This window comes from Herpailurus yagouaroundi, unplaced genomic scaffold (genome assembly GCF_014898765.1).
Source record: "Herpailurus yagouaroundi ecotype Mexico unplaced genomic scaffold, PumYag 208, whole genome shotgun sequence".
Classification (NCBI taxonomy): Eukaryota; Metazoa; Chordata; class Mammalia; order Carnivora; family Felidae; genus Herpailurus; species Herpailurus yagouaroundi.
The window spans coordinates 7,440,892-7,455,661 of record NW_024412439.1 but is presented as its reverse complement, the minus strand read 5'-3'; the positions used below and the strand labels follow the sequence as shown (position 1 = coordinate 7,455,661).

At 53.6% G+C, this 14,770-nt stretch overlaps 1 protein-coding gene across 1 annotated transcript in view; it reads left to right on the top strand.

The window, feature by feature from the left end:
* The window catches only part of SHISA6 (shisa family member 6), a gene marked incomplete at its 5' end in the record, with an annotated part of 276,670 nt that overhangs the window by 19,641 nt on the left and 242,259 nt on the right, over positions 1 to 14,770 (top strand). The window contains one exon of the mRNA XM_040452935.1: positions 4,940 to 5,100. Coding sequence (XP_040308869.1) covers positions 4,940 to 5,100 — 161 coding nt within the window. The remainder of the gene's footprint in view (positions 1 to 4,939; positions 5,101 to 14,770) is intronic.

Genomic DNA, 14,770 nt, shown 5'->3' with positions numbered 1-14,770 from the left:
CGACTGAATCCCTCATCTCTCCAAGCCCAAATGTTCACTGGCGTTTGCTCAGTTGGCGGACCCGGCTGGGGAGACCAGAAGGACTCGTGCAAGTTGACCGTGCCCGTGCCCAGGGACGGGAGGTGTGTGCGGGCAGCAGTCCCGGGAGCGAAAGGACATCCAGACACGAGTCACGGGCCCTGGATTTAAATTTGTGCTCCGTCACGTGCTAGTCCTCGAATCACTTGGAGCCTCGGTTTCTTGTTAGAAGTTGGGGTGGCAGGGCACCCACAAGGGTCGAGTGCCCAGGATGACTGCTCTTCCTGCTCAGACTTGCTGCCCAATTAATCCCCTGCCCACCCCTGCTCGACACGCATCCGCAAAAGCCAGGGAATCCATGTGCCAAAGGGAGGGGTGGACCAAGGCAATTGGGACAAAAAAACGTGCTTTTGATAGTGTGGCAGAAACGGGGGAGGGGAGGTTGAGAGGAACAGGGCCGTTAGCAAGCTGCTTCGAGGTATTTAAAAATGATGATGATGTTGGTGATGATGATTTTAATGAAGTGAACTCTATACCTGACCTGGGGCTCGAACTCCCGACTCTGAGATCAGGAACTGCAGGTCCCAACAGTGGAGCCAGCCGGCCGCCCCAAGATTCTTCGGGTCTTTAAATGAGATGCTAGCCGAGGACCAGGGAGGGCCGGTGGGGTTGGCTGTTGGCTGGAGAGCCCCCTCTGCCCTTGCTTGCCCGGCTCTCTGTCCTGCTATCTGCGCTCACTGCCCCTCCCCACTCTGAGTGCGCCCTCTGACCCCCCTCCCCCCACCACCTTCTGCGCCCTGTGCTTTCTCTGAATTTCTCTTTGTTCCTCACTGCCCCTTTGGTCCCTCGACCTTTGTCCCTGCCCGTTCTGTGCCTTCCCTGCGTCCCTTTCTCCTGCGTCCTGTCTCCCGTTCCCCCTGCGCCTCTCCCCGCCTCTCCTCTCCGTGGGCCCGCTCACCGTCTGCCTGTCCCCCTCTGTCCTCTCCTCCCTTCCGCCCCTCTCTCAGGCCTGGAGCTGGTGCCCGCCCTTTCACAGACCCCGCCTCCCTGTTCCTCGGTGACCGATTTTCTTTCCCGCGGTTGGAAAATAGCTCAGGCCCTAACCCATTTCCTGGGGCGCATCCAGATTAATTAGGTGAGCCTGGCATCGCACATTTCAGAATTAGAATAATATTTATCAAGCACCCTGGGGAGAAGGGGATGGAAGAGGGAGAGGAACAGAAGAACAGGAGCGGGGAGGGAGGTCAGGAGCTGAGGGGCGGAGGGAGGGGGGTGTGAGTGGGGCAGGGGAGCTGCCAGAGGGGGGCTGCTCCTAAGGACACCTCCTGGGAATTAGGGCACCTGTTCCCCTTGCCAGAGGGCACTGCGGAGGGATGGGGACTTGGAGAAGGGTGTCCGGCGGTCAGGGAAGCCACAGAGTGGGGGACCAGGAGCGTGGCCCTGGCCACCACGCCCTTTGTTGGGACCGTGCAGGGCGGAAGCCTGCCCCCAGAGAGCCCGCCTCTTCAGGGACACCTCCTCTGGCACGTCCCTCTCTTTGGCCATGCTGCCCAGCTCCGCCCAGCCCACCGGGCATCTGGAAAGGATACTGGACAAGACGTCACCCTCAGGAGGAGACGGCCTGGCTGGGCCCCAGTTAACAGTCATTCTCCAGCCGCAAGTCAGACCCAAGCACACTGGTCTCCACCAAGCCCGGTGGTCTTCACAAAGGTGTCTTCCCTCCCCGCTCCGTCCTCAGAGGCTGCGTCTCGAAGGGCTTCTCGGGAGACGGGCACCGAGAGACTCCCCCTCCTGCGAGAGGGGCGCTCCGTTCACAGCTCTCGTCTCTTTGCCGACGAGCCCCAGAGTGAATCAGCTGCCGTTAACGCTGTCAGTGTGGACCAGAGTGACAGGAGCCGAATGCCCTGCAGAGGCAGAAAGAAACCGGGCCGAGCTTTAGTTCTTCCCCTGTGTATGTCACATGGCTGGGAAGTGTGCCCAGGCCTAAGGGCACAGCGATGACCCCAACGGACGGGCCCACTCCTCGGGGACATTCCTTTCACTGAGCCCAGCCCGGTGTCTGACCCCTGGTATACGGGCTGTTCAGTAGACATCGGGGGAGCTGGATGGCACTGGGCCCTTAATCCAAGACTCCCTTCCTTCTAGTGTTGCCTAGAGGTAGGTCAGGATGTCTCGGTCTCACCACTGTTGACATCTTGGGCCAGAGAGTTCTTTGTCGTGGGGGGCTGTCCTGGATAGCACAGAATTTCAGCAGCACCCTTGGCCTCTGCTCACTAGAGGCCAGTAACACTTGCCTCCCCAGTCGTGATTGCCACAAACATCTCGGGACGTTGCCAGATGCCCCCTCCGCCAACCCCCCGCCAGGGGACAAAATCACTGTGGAGAAACACGGATGTAGGCTCAGTCTTTGGCCTCCCGAGAACAGTGGACTTAACCACAAGTCTCCATTCTTCCCAGGCACCAGAGAATTGGGAGTCTTTATAAACACTCGCGAGGCAAGAAACCGAAAAATAATATACTTTTGTTGGGGGGAGGGAGGGATAGCGGCTTTATGGAAATGTAACTCACCTACCTTAAAATTCATCCTTAAATTTTTTAACAAATGTTTTATTTATTTATTTATTTATTTATTTATTTATTTATTTATTTATAGAGAGCGTGCAAGCGGGGGAGGGGCAGAGAGAGAGGGAGACACAGAATCCAAAGCAGGCTCCAGGCTCCGAGCAGTCAGCACAGAGCCCGACACGGGGCTCGAACCCACGAACCCTGAGACCATGACCTGAGCCGAAGTTGGATGCTCAACCGACTGAGCCACCCAAGCGCCCCTAGCCCAGGGTTTCCTCACCATGGAAACGTGGTAGGAAAGTGTCTTTGATAACCAGAGCAATGAAGGAATCGAGAGGACCCGCGTGGACGTGTGGTGGTAAACATATCGAAAATATAACATTTTGGAATGAGAAGGGGTCTAATTAGAAGGGCCATGTTCCTTTAAACCCTTTTGTTTTGCAAATGGGGGAGAAAAGATTAAATGTTGGTTTTAGAGGTCAGCAGATCTGCTGGAAGTTTTAAGAGCTCATCTGGGATTAGAACGCAAATCTCTTGACCTTTTAGGGCGGTGCTTGCTGCTTCTCCCCACACCCTGAATCTCAGGTCCCTGACCCAGACCCCGGGTCGGCCTGAACTTCCTTCACCAGGCGAGTGAGCCTCTGTGTTCTCCCTCTGCTTGGTCCACCCAAGCGAACGACGGCAGTGACACGTGTCTGCTCCTCCCTTTACAGCCTGAGAGAAGAGAACGCCAGCCAGGGGCAAGCGTTTGGAACGTCTGAAATTGCTATATAAACGCCAGTAAATGATAAGATTGCCAGGTTGATGCTCTTTTGCTCGGAAGGTTCAGCATGTCAGAGGCGGCATAATGGAAGACAGCAGTTCACGCTGGGACACAGTTTTAGACTGACGTGGTTGTCACTTTGCAAGGGATCGGAGTGCCGGGCTCTGGAGGCCCAGTGTGAATGAAGCCTTGGGGAGGACTGGGGTGGGCGGGGGGAGGCCTGGAGGCCCCAGGGACACCCCGGGTGGATGGAAAAGCCCTCGCCTGGCTTGTACGAAACAGGGATGCACTCCGAACTGGGGACGTGGCCCTAAAACGGCATTCTCTCTTTTTCTTTTTTTTTAATTAAAAAAAAAATTTTTTTTTTTAACATTTATTTACTTTTGAGACAGAGAGAGACAGAGCATGAACGGGGGAGGGGCAGAGAGAGAGGGAGACACAGAATCCGAAGCAGGCTCCAGGCTCTGAGCTGTCAGGACAGATCCCGACGTGGGGCTCGAACTCACGGACCGCGAGATCGTGACCTGAGCCGAAGTCGGCCGCTCAACTGACCGAGCCACCCAGGCGCCCCTAAAACGGCATTCTCTACGTGGTGGTCTCTCGAAACGTATCCACACTCACCTTTGCGTCCGCAGATGATCCATCCGTCCCTGTCTCTGTTTTCCGTCAGCAGTGGTCACGGCCACATGCCACACAGCACACCCACAGAGCCAGTCCTGTTTGAAACCAGGTGGGGGAGCGATTTCCCCTAAATTGTGAGCCGTTAGGCGACAGGGACCATGTCCTATTTACCCGTGTCTCGGCAGCAACTGACGCGCGCTGGGTCCTCCATGAACGCGCATTCGGTCGTCCGAGGGATGTTTTGAGTGGATAAAAGCTGCTGTCTCGGGGTGGCGGGGTCTCCTGCGGAAGGGGAGTTGTGTATCCCCGTTTCTTCCTCTTCTGTGTTTGTGTATTTTCCTGTGTGTGTGTGTAATCGTTGCCTCCTCTGGGCTCCCGTTGTGATCATGGTCTGCACGGCTCGTGTGGTCTGATACTTACCCTGTTACCTACACGGCCCGTCTTTACAGTTAAGTCACCCCTTTCTCAGATGGCGGGAGCTATGTGCTGGGTCACCAGCATAAAGTCCGTGCTAGCCGGTGTGTCTGTTTCAGCAGGGCGATTGTGCCCCTGTTATGCATAGCCTGCTCCTGCAGACGAGGCCACTGATGCCAGCCCTTTCCTGTGGTGGCATCGTACTGACCGGGGGTACAGATATCTGCCTGGCATAAGGGGGTGTTTGGGGAGCTGGTAGTCTGAAAGGGCTCATGGGAAATCAAGACAGAAACCATAATCGCTGCCTTTTAGTGCCGATACCGCCCAGGCATGGTGACCTCTACCTGGGTTAGGGTTAAGGTTACGGTTAGGGTTAGGGTTAGGGGTCCCCCCGGGACCAGCAGCAGACACATCTTGGACGACTGAGGACTGAATACTGTGTCTGTGTCTCCTCCCATAACTCTGTCCATCAAAGGGCCCGTGAAAGCAAGCCAGTTCCCTCTGTGGTTGTGTATACCTGCTTCTTGAATCTCACTGTGTGATCTCCTCCTTGTTTAGGGCTCTGGCCGACATCTTAAGACAACAGGGACCAATCCCCATAGCACACTGTGAAAGAGAAACTATCTCAGCTATCAATACCTCTCCCAAAGAGAACACACCGGTCAGATCGTCCTCCAAAAACCACTACACCCCCGTGCGTACGGCCAAGCAGACTCCAGGTAAGCGAGCGCTGATCGCCTTGTGTCTTTGCTGGGGGCTGGTGAGAGGTTTCGGTGATGTGTTGTCCCGGTGGGGCAGGTGGCAGTACGTGTGCCGTGGGAGATTCTACTGGGCAGGCGGGCTTGCGGATGAGTCCTGGGACCGTCTCCTGGGGAGGGACTGACGCGTCAGGACTGGAGGAGAGCAGCGATCCAGGGCATCCGTGATTGCGTGAGCGGCCGGCATCTTCTCTTGCCTGAAAGGCAGCTTGTGGTGGGCGTGGTAGAGAGTGGTCACCCACTTGCCCACGTGGCGAGAAGGTTTACCTTGTCCAGGATGCCAGGTATGTGACGAGAAATTGCTACGGTCATTTGTAGAGATTTCAACTACTGGAGTCTCGGAGGGTAGGGATTATGTCTGTATTACGGGGTGACTTTTCCCCGTGCCTGGTAGATTCCCCGGATATGTGACAGTTGCCGTATCATGGCGGTCATCGCTGTAACCCCATGAAGGAAACTAAGTGGGGTGTATTTTCCTTGTCGTATGGATCAACGAAGGAAGCTCAAAGAAATTTAGTGACGTGCGCACCGTCAGTAAGATGTTACTACTAATAAAATACCACCGATACAGTCATATAACTCACATTTATTCAAGGGCCTTGTTCTGAGCCAACTGATAGGCTGAGCATTTTACGTGTATTTTCTTATTCTTCACAGCAGTCTGAAAAGTACTTCTATTGTCCCCATTTTGTCTGAAGAACAGAAAGGTTCAGTAATCTTCCCAAGGACACGGGGAGAAAGAAAGCCGGGCTCCAAACCAAGGCACATAGGTAACAAGTGTCAGGACTAGAAAACCCAGAAATCCTAACAAACCCAGCTGGGCTCATGAGTCCGAAGTATCTGGTAGGATAGTCTCTTTATAAGTGCAGCTGGTCAAGTCATTTCTCATCGTGATCATGACCAGACAGCCTCGTGCTGACCCCGGTCTGCAGCACAGCTTCCACGTTGACACTTGGATCAGAAATCTGGATGTCTCTCCCCCTATGGCTTTCCAGAGGATGGGATGTTCGGTCTGAACTTCACCTGCAATAAAGATATACAGGCACTAGGGGGCAGTAGGTATGTTGCAAATTCAAAATGTGCTGCCAGGGTCAGTTTATTTTCCCTTCATTCTTGAACTTCGCTACGTTTGTTAAATCAGAAATCACATCCTTGCCTTTAAGGTAAGAGAGTTCGGTCTTTTGAGAATCTGATGAAAGTTAAGGACGTTCTCCTTCAGAACTATTCATTATGTATATATATATATACGCACACACACCTATGTACTCATCCAGCATTTTGAATACGATTTGGACCCTTGCAAAGTTAGAAATCCCTGATTTAAAAGTAAAGATGAGAACTCTACTTCTGCAAAAAGTCTGAGATGGCATTTTTAGCCTTGATATCCATCGTAGATGCTTAAAATGTAGGCAGTAGAAGGAATCTTGGCAAAAACATCTGGACCAGTAGTTCTAGCTGGATATTAGGATCACCTAGAAGCTCTTAAAAATGCCGGTGCCCACGCCCCACAAATTAACCTGAATTCCTTAGGGAAGCTGCTGGCATCGTTACTTTCAAAATCCTTCCCGCGGTGATTCTAACACACAAATCGGGTGAAGAGACCATTGGTCCGGATGGATTCCTTGTTTTATAGGTGAAGATACTGGTTCTCAAACTTGGCTGCCCGTTGGCATTACCTGGGGAGCTCTCACGAGGAGGGATACCTGGGTCCCACCCCCTGGAGATTGTGATCTAATTGACGTGGGAGTGTGGCCTGAGTGTGAGAGGCCGGACGCTGAGTGTTGAAGTCTTGTCGGGTGATTCGATCGTGGAGCAAAGTTCGAGAATCGCTGGGTGGTGGGAATTGCCTAAAGGTACAGTTCTAACCAAGCCTTCTCTTCACTGATCGCTGTTTAATCTAACCTTGGTATCACGTCTAGCTTTGAGGAGGGTATTTTTTTTCCCCGAAGACTCATGGTTTGAGGTCAGGTTTCTCCAGGACCTCGTTTGCCATCCTGGAACTTCGGGTCACGCCAGTATCCAGAACACCCCTGGAAGTTTACCTCACCCCACTCTGATTTTCTCTGTCTCATTCAGCAGCCTGCTTGTTCCCAGCCACTGAGTCCAGACTGATTAAGTGGACGGTCCCGCTTTCCTCTTGAATGCGTTTCGCTGGGCAGGGAAGATTTGTCATTTTCTTCTGGTTTCTGCGTATATCCTCTCCCGCTGATCCCAGGAGGAAAGCTTACAGTTGGGGCATCCCCTTGTGTGTTTGGAGAAATCCCACCTTGTAGTTTTCAAAGTGGAACTCTTCCCTTGGCCTGAGAGATGGGAATTGTTTCCCTGGTCCAGAGAGCGCTCTCGGTAGCGGTAACACTTAAATTCGAAAGCAATTTCATGACCCTCAATGCCTGTAGCTTATAATGGACACAACCGCTTTTCCAAAATGACTGATGATCTCCTTTGCCGCAGAATAGTGCAGTTTGAGTAGGAGTTGAAACAGAATTTTACCGAAGCGTTCCAAGCGGAGATTTCCTGTGATTTTTGCCACTGTGGAATCAACAAACCACTGATCGGAAGAGTACGGTGGTGGACGTATCAGAGCGTGTGAGCAGTTTTGCTACTCGAAGCGAGGTCCGTGGGCCAGCCGTGTCAGCATGGCCAGGGGGTTTTGGTGCAAATGCAGTGTCGCAGGCTCCCGATCGCCTGCTGAAGGAGAATCTGCATTTTTTATTATTTTTTTAAGTGTTTATTTATTTTTGAGAGAGAGAGAGAGCGCGTGTGAGCAGGGGAGGGGCAGAGAGAGAGGGAGACACAGAATCCGAAGCAGGCTCCAGGCTCCGAGCTGCCAACACAGAGCTCGACGCGGGGCTTGAACCCATAACCGTGAGATCATGACCTGAGCCGAAGTCGGATGCTCAACCGACTGAGCCACCCAGGTGCCCCAGGAGAGCCTGCATGTTAATGAAACCACTTAGCAAGTAAAGTTTGAGAAGCGCTGGGAAGGCATGGGGTCTGAAATACACCCCCCTGTTTGCTGTCTGCCCTATGACTTACTGCGTACGTGACCTTGGCAGGTTGTTTGCCTTTCCAAGTTTCCTTGTCTGCCCCTTGACGCGAACAGCCCCTGCTGCCCAGAGTTGTTTTAAGGATATAAGGAGTTCAACCAAATAGAATACTTTTTAAACCGGTCTTGACAGGTAGCACGCACTCCATATTAGCCGCGACTGGGCTGTGAAAGTATATCCACAGCTTGTGGCAAATTAGAAAAACAAAATGTGAGTAACAAAGACATTGGTGTTCTTAGACCAGGCGGGGTCCATGGGACTGTGTCTGAGATGAAGGTCCCTGGACCCAGATGAAGGTTCCTGTGTTTGGCCCCTGCCTGTGGCTCATCCTCTCAGGGCAAAAGATTTGTAGGGCTTTGTAGGACTCAGTCAGGTTTTTGGATGCCAAGAGAATGTACTTGGTTGGGTTAGGAAATGGAGTACCCTGCATTAATAATAATACAATGAGAGCATGAGTAGCCAAGGTGCCATTTACTGAGCACCTACTATGCGCTGGGTCCTCTATTAGATACTTTTAAGTTCTTATTTTTATCTTTTAAAGTTTATTTATTGTGAGAGAGAGAGAGACAGAGACAGAGACAGAGACAGCATGAGCGAGGGAGGGAAGAAGAGAGAGAATCCCACGCAGGCTCCACACTGCCAGCACAGAGCCCGATGCGGGACTCGAACCCCTGAAACTGTGAGATCATTACCTGAGCTGAAACGGAGAGTCCGACGCTTCACCGACTGAACCACCTTTATTTATTTTCTTTAAAAGACTTTATTTTTAAGTGATCTCTGCACCCAACGTGAGGCTCGAACTCAAAACTCCGAGATCAAGACTCCCATGCCCTACTGAATAAGCCAGCCAGGCACCTCTAAGTTCTTTTAATTCCAGTAGATACTTGATAATAGAGGGTGGGCCTGTAACGCTTCTTAAGTATAGGGCCCCCTATTCCCACACTAGAAAATTCCTCTTCCCTTCTGTAAGAACCTTTTTTTTTTTTTTTAAAGAGACAGTTCTTTTTTTTTTTTTTTTTTCCCAACGTTTATTTATTTTTGGGACAGAGAGAGACAGAGCATGAACGGGGGAGGGGCAGAGAGAGAGGGAGACACAGAATCGGAAACAGGCTCCAGGCTCTGAGCCATCAGGCCAGAGCCCGACGCGGGGCTCGAACTCGCGGACCGCGAGATCGTGACCTGGCTGAAGTCGGCCGCTTCACCGACTGCGCCACCCAGGCGCCCCTGTAAGAACCTTTTAATAACTAAGTCTTTCAGAAGTCCCTTCCCGACTAGGGGTGCCTGGGTGGCTCAGTCGGTGAAGCGTCCGACTTCGGCTCAGGTCATGATCTCACGGTTCGTGGGTTCGAGCCCCGCATCGGGCTCTGTGATGATGTGTCGGAGCCTGGAGCCTGCTTCGGATTCTGTGCCTCCCCCCTCTCTCTGCCTCTCTCCAGCTTGTGCTCTGTCTCTCTCTTAAAAATAAAGAAGCATTAAAAAAAAAAAAAAAAGAAGTTCCTCCCTGACATTAAAGGGAGATTCATAACGGAGGGTGACTCTGGACGTAGAAAATCGGTGAAGCCCGCTTCCATCCCTCCCCCCACAGATCTGGCTGTGCCCCCAGGCCTTTGCCCTGCACTGTGTGGTCCATGCAGCAGCCGCAACCCCTCCCATGGGAGTTTGTTAGGCGTGCAGAAGCTTGGGCCCTTTCCCAGAACTACTGAATCAGAATCTGCGCTTTACCGAGCCCTTCAGACGATGTGTAAGCACACTAAGGATGAAGAAGATCCCTTCAGCAACAGCGAGCCTCAGCCCTGGCCGCACGGTGGAATCCTGTGCCCCGTTTTGAAAATACCACTGCTTGGCCCTCACCGCAGAGATTCTGGGTTAATTGGTCTGGGGGGTGGGGTGGGGGGAGACGGGCAGGCGAGGGGAACGTCTTGAGGGCTGTGGAGCGTGGGTGCATCTCAAGACCCACAGGTTCGAGCCCCGCTGGCCCAGGTTAGCGGGCTGCAGGGACACGTCCTCCCCACGGCGGGAGGGAGTGAAGAGCAGGTGCACTGAGAGGGGGATGGGCCAGTCTGCAGCTCTGATGGGGACACCTGGGCAGCGGCAGGGATGAGCACATATACCAGAATTGGGCGGTCAGGGAGCGCCAGGCTTCGTGGAATGCGCTGCGTCCGTAGCTGAAGGTCCCCCTGAGCCCGTCTGGGGGCAGCTGGGGGAGCGCGGGGAACCTGTCCCTCGCGGTAGACGGTGACATCACATGTTGGGGTTCCAAAGTTTGGATTTCTGACCAAGAGTGGCATCAGCTGGGGGAAGTGAGCAATCGGTCATCCTGCCTCTTGTCAAAGCTGTGCGCTGTGATGGCAGACCAAGGGAGCCGGGGGGACGCGACTGCGTAAGTGTCGTGGAGACCGGGAATGAAGCCTGGGCGGCTGGCAGAGGGGCGCTTTGTCACAGCCCTGCACGGCCTGGCCCCTCGCTGCTCCTGTGACCCCCTGCGCCTCCCGCCGGAACCCAGACCCCGTCCCTCCCCATGTCGAGTAGGTGCTGGCCTTGGGGGTCTTTCCCTGTTTTGTGTCTCTGGCCGGAAGCTTTCCGTCACCAGATCTTTGGGCGGTGACAGCTGAGGCCCAGACGGCACGGCCCTCCCTGACTTCCCCATCTGTGCCCATCCCCTGCCTTTTCTTCCAGGCACTTAGGCCATCCAGCATCGTGTATTTGTGGCTTAGATGGTTCGCTGTCTTTGTCCGTGTCAGAACGTAAGCTCCGCGTAGGCAAGGGGTCTGTCTTTCTCTTCTCTGTGGCGTCCCTGGACCAGGAAGATGCTGTTGCTCGGATGGACGTAGGAGCCAATGCGCAGGTGCTCGTCACGGAGCTGCGTGCCACAGAGACCCCATGAAGGGCTTCTCTAAAAAATTAGTAGGGAGTCGGTCATTCAGCCTGGCAGTCTGGTCATCCGGTGGCGAGCTGAGCCAAAGGCTGTGGTTCCAGCGCCCAGGCTTTTCACCAGGCCCGTCTGGCTCTGTCCTCCTGTCTGGGGCCGACCCAGCTCTCCGGGCTCAGTGTGGCCGGAGGCTGGGAGTTCGCTTCCCCGGCTGGGTACAGAGGGGCCCCCTCCATTATGACCACTCTGTCAAGAAAGACTGTTGTGTGGGGAGAGGTCTCGGCAGCTCAGGCAGCTCAGAGCCCGTTTCGGGCTGCGGGCGAAGCCGGCCACCCGGGGCCATGTACCTGAACTCTGAGAAAGTTCTGGTCAACCTCAGCCCCTGGTGGGAAGTGGGATTCTTCTTTCTCAGGTCGCCCGCCCCCCCCCCCCACTCCCCACCCCAAGGTGACAGGACTGTCTCGTCCTATGGGGGATGGAGAGGACAGCCTCGTATGACTTTGGGGCGCTAAGGGGATGGGGAGATCAGTGGAGCCAACCTGGACTTGGCCTGTGGGGAAACCGAGGCACACGGAGGTTGCCCAGGGGAGAGGTGGAAGGGTGGGGCCTCAGCGCTGGAGCTGGAAGTGTGCTGGGTGCAGCTAGAGAGAGCTGGGCGTGACTCCTCCCTGCCCGGTCACAGGCTCTAGGGCCCAGGCTGTGTTGCCTCCGTCCCACGTCTCTGCAGTGAGGTAACTGGCACCCTCCTCCGACAGCCATTGATGACCGGAGGGAATAATAATCCGTGTATCTCAAGGGCACTGACCTTTGGCTCAGTGGCTACCTTCACTATTGTGACTGTCCTGTCATCATCACCCACACCTGCCACTCTCCCCTACCTTTTCTTTCTTTCTTTTGAAAGAGGTGCACGGGTGGGGGAGGAGCACAGACAGGGAGAGAGAGAGAGAATCCCAAGCGGGATCGACACTGTCAGCGCAGAGCCCGACGTGGGGCTCGAACTCAGGAACCGTGAGATCATGACCTGAGCCGGAGTCGGATGCTTAACTGCCTGAGCCACCCAGGCGCCCCCCTCTACCTTTTCCTTTCTCCTTCTCTGTCTTCCTGGCAACTGCCAGGCATCCCTCTGCCTCCACTCCTTTTCACGGTCTCCCTGATCGTATCGACTGGGTCTTTAGCGGTGACTGGTTCTCAGCTGCCCTGTTCGTTTTGAGGACCTTCTGGGCCGTTCCCTGCCGCTCCTGAGTTTTCTCTTGGCAGTAATTTCTTTCCAAACCCACGCCTGTGGTTCTGACAGTCTCCTAGCAGACTGGCATGGCCTTTCCCCACCAGAGATTCATGGCCCTTGTCCGGATGTTGGGTTACCTCCCTTCCCCCCCACAGCTTGCCCTCCCTCACTCTTACAGCCATTGTCTGTGGGTCCGTGTCTGGGGATGATGGAGGCTGGGCCATGGGCCGACCACAGCAGCCCCATGACACAGCCACTCTCACTGTTCCCTCCTTGCAGGGTCTGAGAGACCCACAGAGTTTGCTGAGTCGAGGCTGGCGGTGGAGAAAAGGCACATCACTAATCCTTGATAACACGAGTCGCATTAATTAGTGCTTAGAACGGAGTTCATACAAAGCACCAGGCACCACGTAATGCCATTTATATCATTTACTCAGCGTGACCCTGTGAGGTGGTATCATAGTTGCCCCATTTCACAGGTGGAAACATTGAGGACAGGGAGACTGGAGACCTTGCCTAAGGCCACGGACACAGTCCTTGGTAGAGGGCTCCCAGCTAAGCGGGCTTCAGCCACTGTGCTATTGAGCTCTTCTATTGCTATTTGTTTTTAAGTTTGTTTACTTACTTCTTTAGAGAAAGAGAGAGAGAGAGAGAGAGAGAGAGAGAGAGAGAGAGAATCCCAAGCAAGATCCTTACTATCAGCACAGAGCCCTACATGGGGCTTGAACTCACGAAACGTGAGATCACAACCCGAGCTGAATCCAAGAGTCAGACGCTTTACGGACGGAGCCACCCGGGCTGGGTGCCCCTCTTCTGTTACTTTTCTGTTTCACTGACATTTCCTTATATCCCCATCACGTTGAACCTGGACCACAGGACGTCCTTCATGTATGCCTCGCAAAGAATCTGCCATTACACTTGACCCGAGCTTGGAAGCGTCTGAAACTGGTTTTGGTCTCACTCGTTGGGAAAACATGGGGTAACCAGGCCGAAATCCACCATCACTCTGGCCTCCCAAGTAGTTTATCATGGACCCGATGTTGTCCTGGGTCCTGGCGGGGGGGGGGGGGGGGCCCCACAAATGGAGCCCTGTGGGTTCTCCGCCCCCGGAAGAAGTGTGGACCGGCATGTAGACATCCTCACAAGGACAACACCAGGCGTGGGAGCAGAGAAGGGAGCGGGGGACCCGAGGTTCTGCAAGGGCTGCCATGCTTGAGTGGGTTTTGCAGGATGCCCAGGAGTTCCAGAGGCTGGAAAGGGTAAGGTGTGTGAATAGTGCAGGCAGCCTGCCCAGATCATCAAGGGTGGAAGATAAAATCCTCAAGGACCGTTCAAGCAGCCCGCGAGCCCTTTCTATGGTCTGGACAGAGCCAGCAGGCAGCCGAGCTTGGTAATAAGCTCGTGTGACAAGTAGGGTTCCCCTTTCTTATGGAGGGACCTGCGTTTTACCCTCTGTTCCACATCAGTGTTGGCCGTCCCAGTATTCTTTCTTGCTTTCCTCTGGGTTGTGGGGCACACTTCTAGCTGAGTGATTTCTGGCCAGTGAGACGGCCACAGAGTCTGTGTCCCAGCTGTTTTTCCCATTTGTGTTCTTGCTTTCATGCATTTTCCCGTAATACTGGCTCCTTTCTGCCAAATTCACCACTCAGGTTAACTGTGCCTTCACCCAAGAATTCAAGGCAGTTTGGGGGGTGGTGATAAGCATAGACGATGGGGCCAGACTGTTGTGGGGGGGGGGGATCCAGACTGCCTCAACTTTCCCATCTGTGAAACGGGGTTGGGCGTAACATCTTCCTCCTTGGACTGCTGTGGGAGTGAACGAACTTGAGGGAAAAGGAGTCAGGGCAGCGTCTGACATAGGGGAGCACTGTTTTCAGCCTGCAGGGGCTCATGTGTTGGCCACTAGGCCACCCATAGCTGTTGAACGCTTAGAACTGAAATTGGGGGGCGTCTGGGTGGCTCGGTTGAGCATCTGATTCTTGGTTTTGGCTCAGGTCACGATCTTATGGTTTGTGGGTTCGAGCCCTGCATTAGGCTCTGTGCTGACAGTGTGGAAGCTGCTTTGGGATTGCCTCCCTTTCCCTCTCTCTCAGCCCCTCCCCTGCTCATGCTCTCTGTCTCAATCTCTCTCAAAATAAATAAGTAAAAGAACTGAAATTAAAATGTGTTTCAGAGCCTCACAAACTTCCAACGGTTGGTTTGGAAACAAGAATGTAAAATATCTCCGTGATTTTTTTCTGTTGGAACGCATGTCGAAATGATAGTATTTTGACTATATTGGATTAACTAGAATCGATTCTTACAATGAATTTGTTTCTTTTCCTTTCTTTCTTCCTTTCCTTCTTTCTTTCTTTTTTTTTTTTTACATGACCACCAAAAAAACGTAAAATCACATTGATCCAAATGTTAGTGGTATTGAGTGTCTACTTGGGTTCATGTTTCGTTCACGGAAAAAACAAACCCTTCGTGGAGGTTATGCTGTGTTGGAGG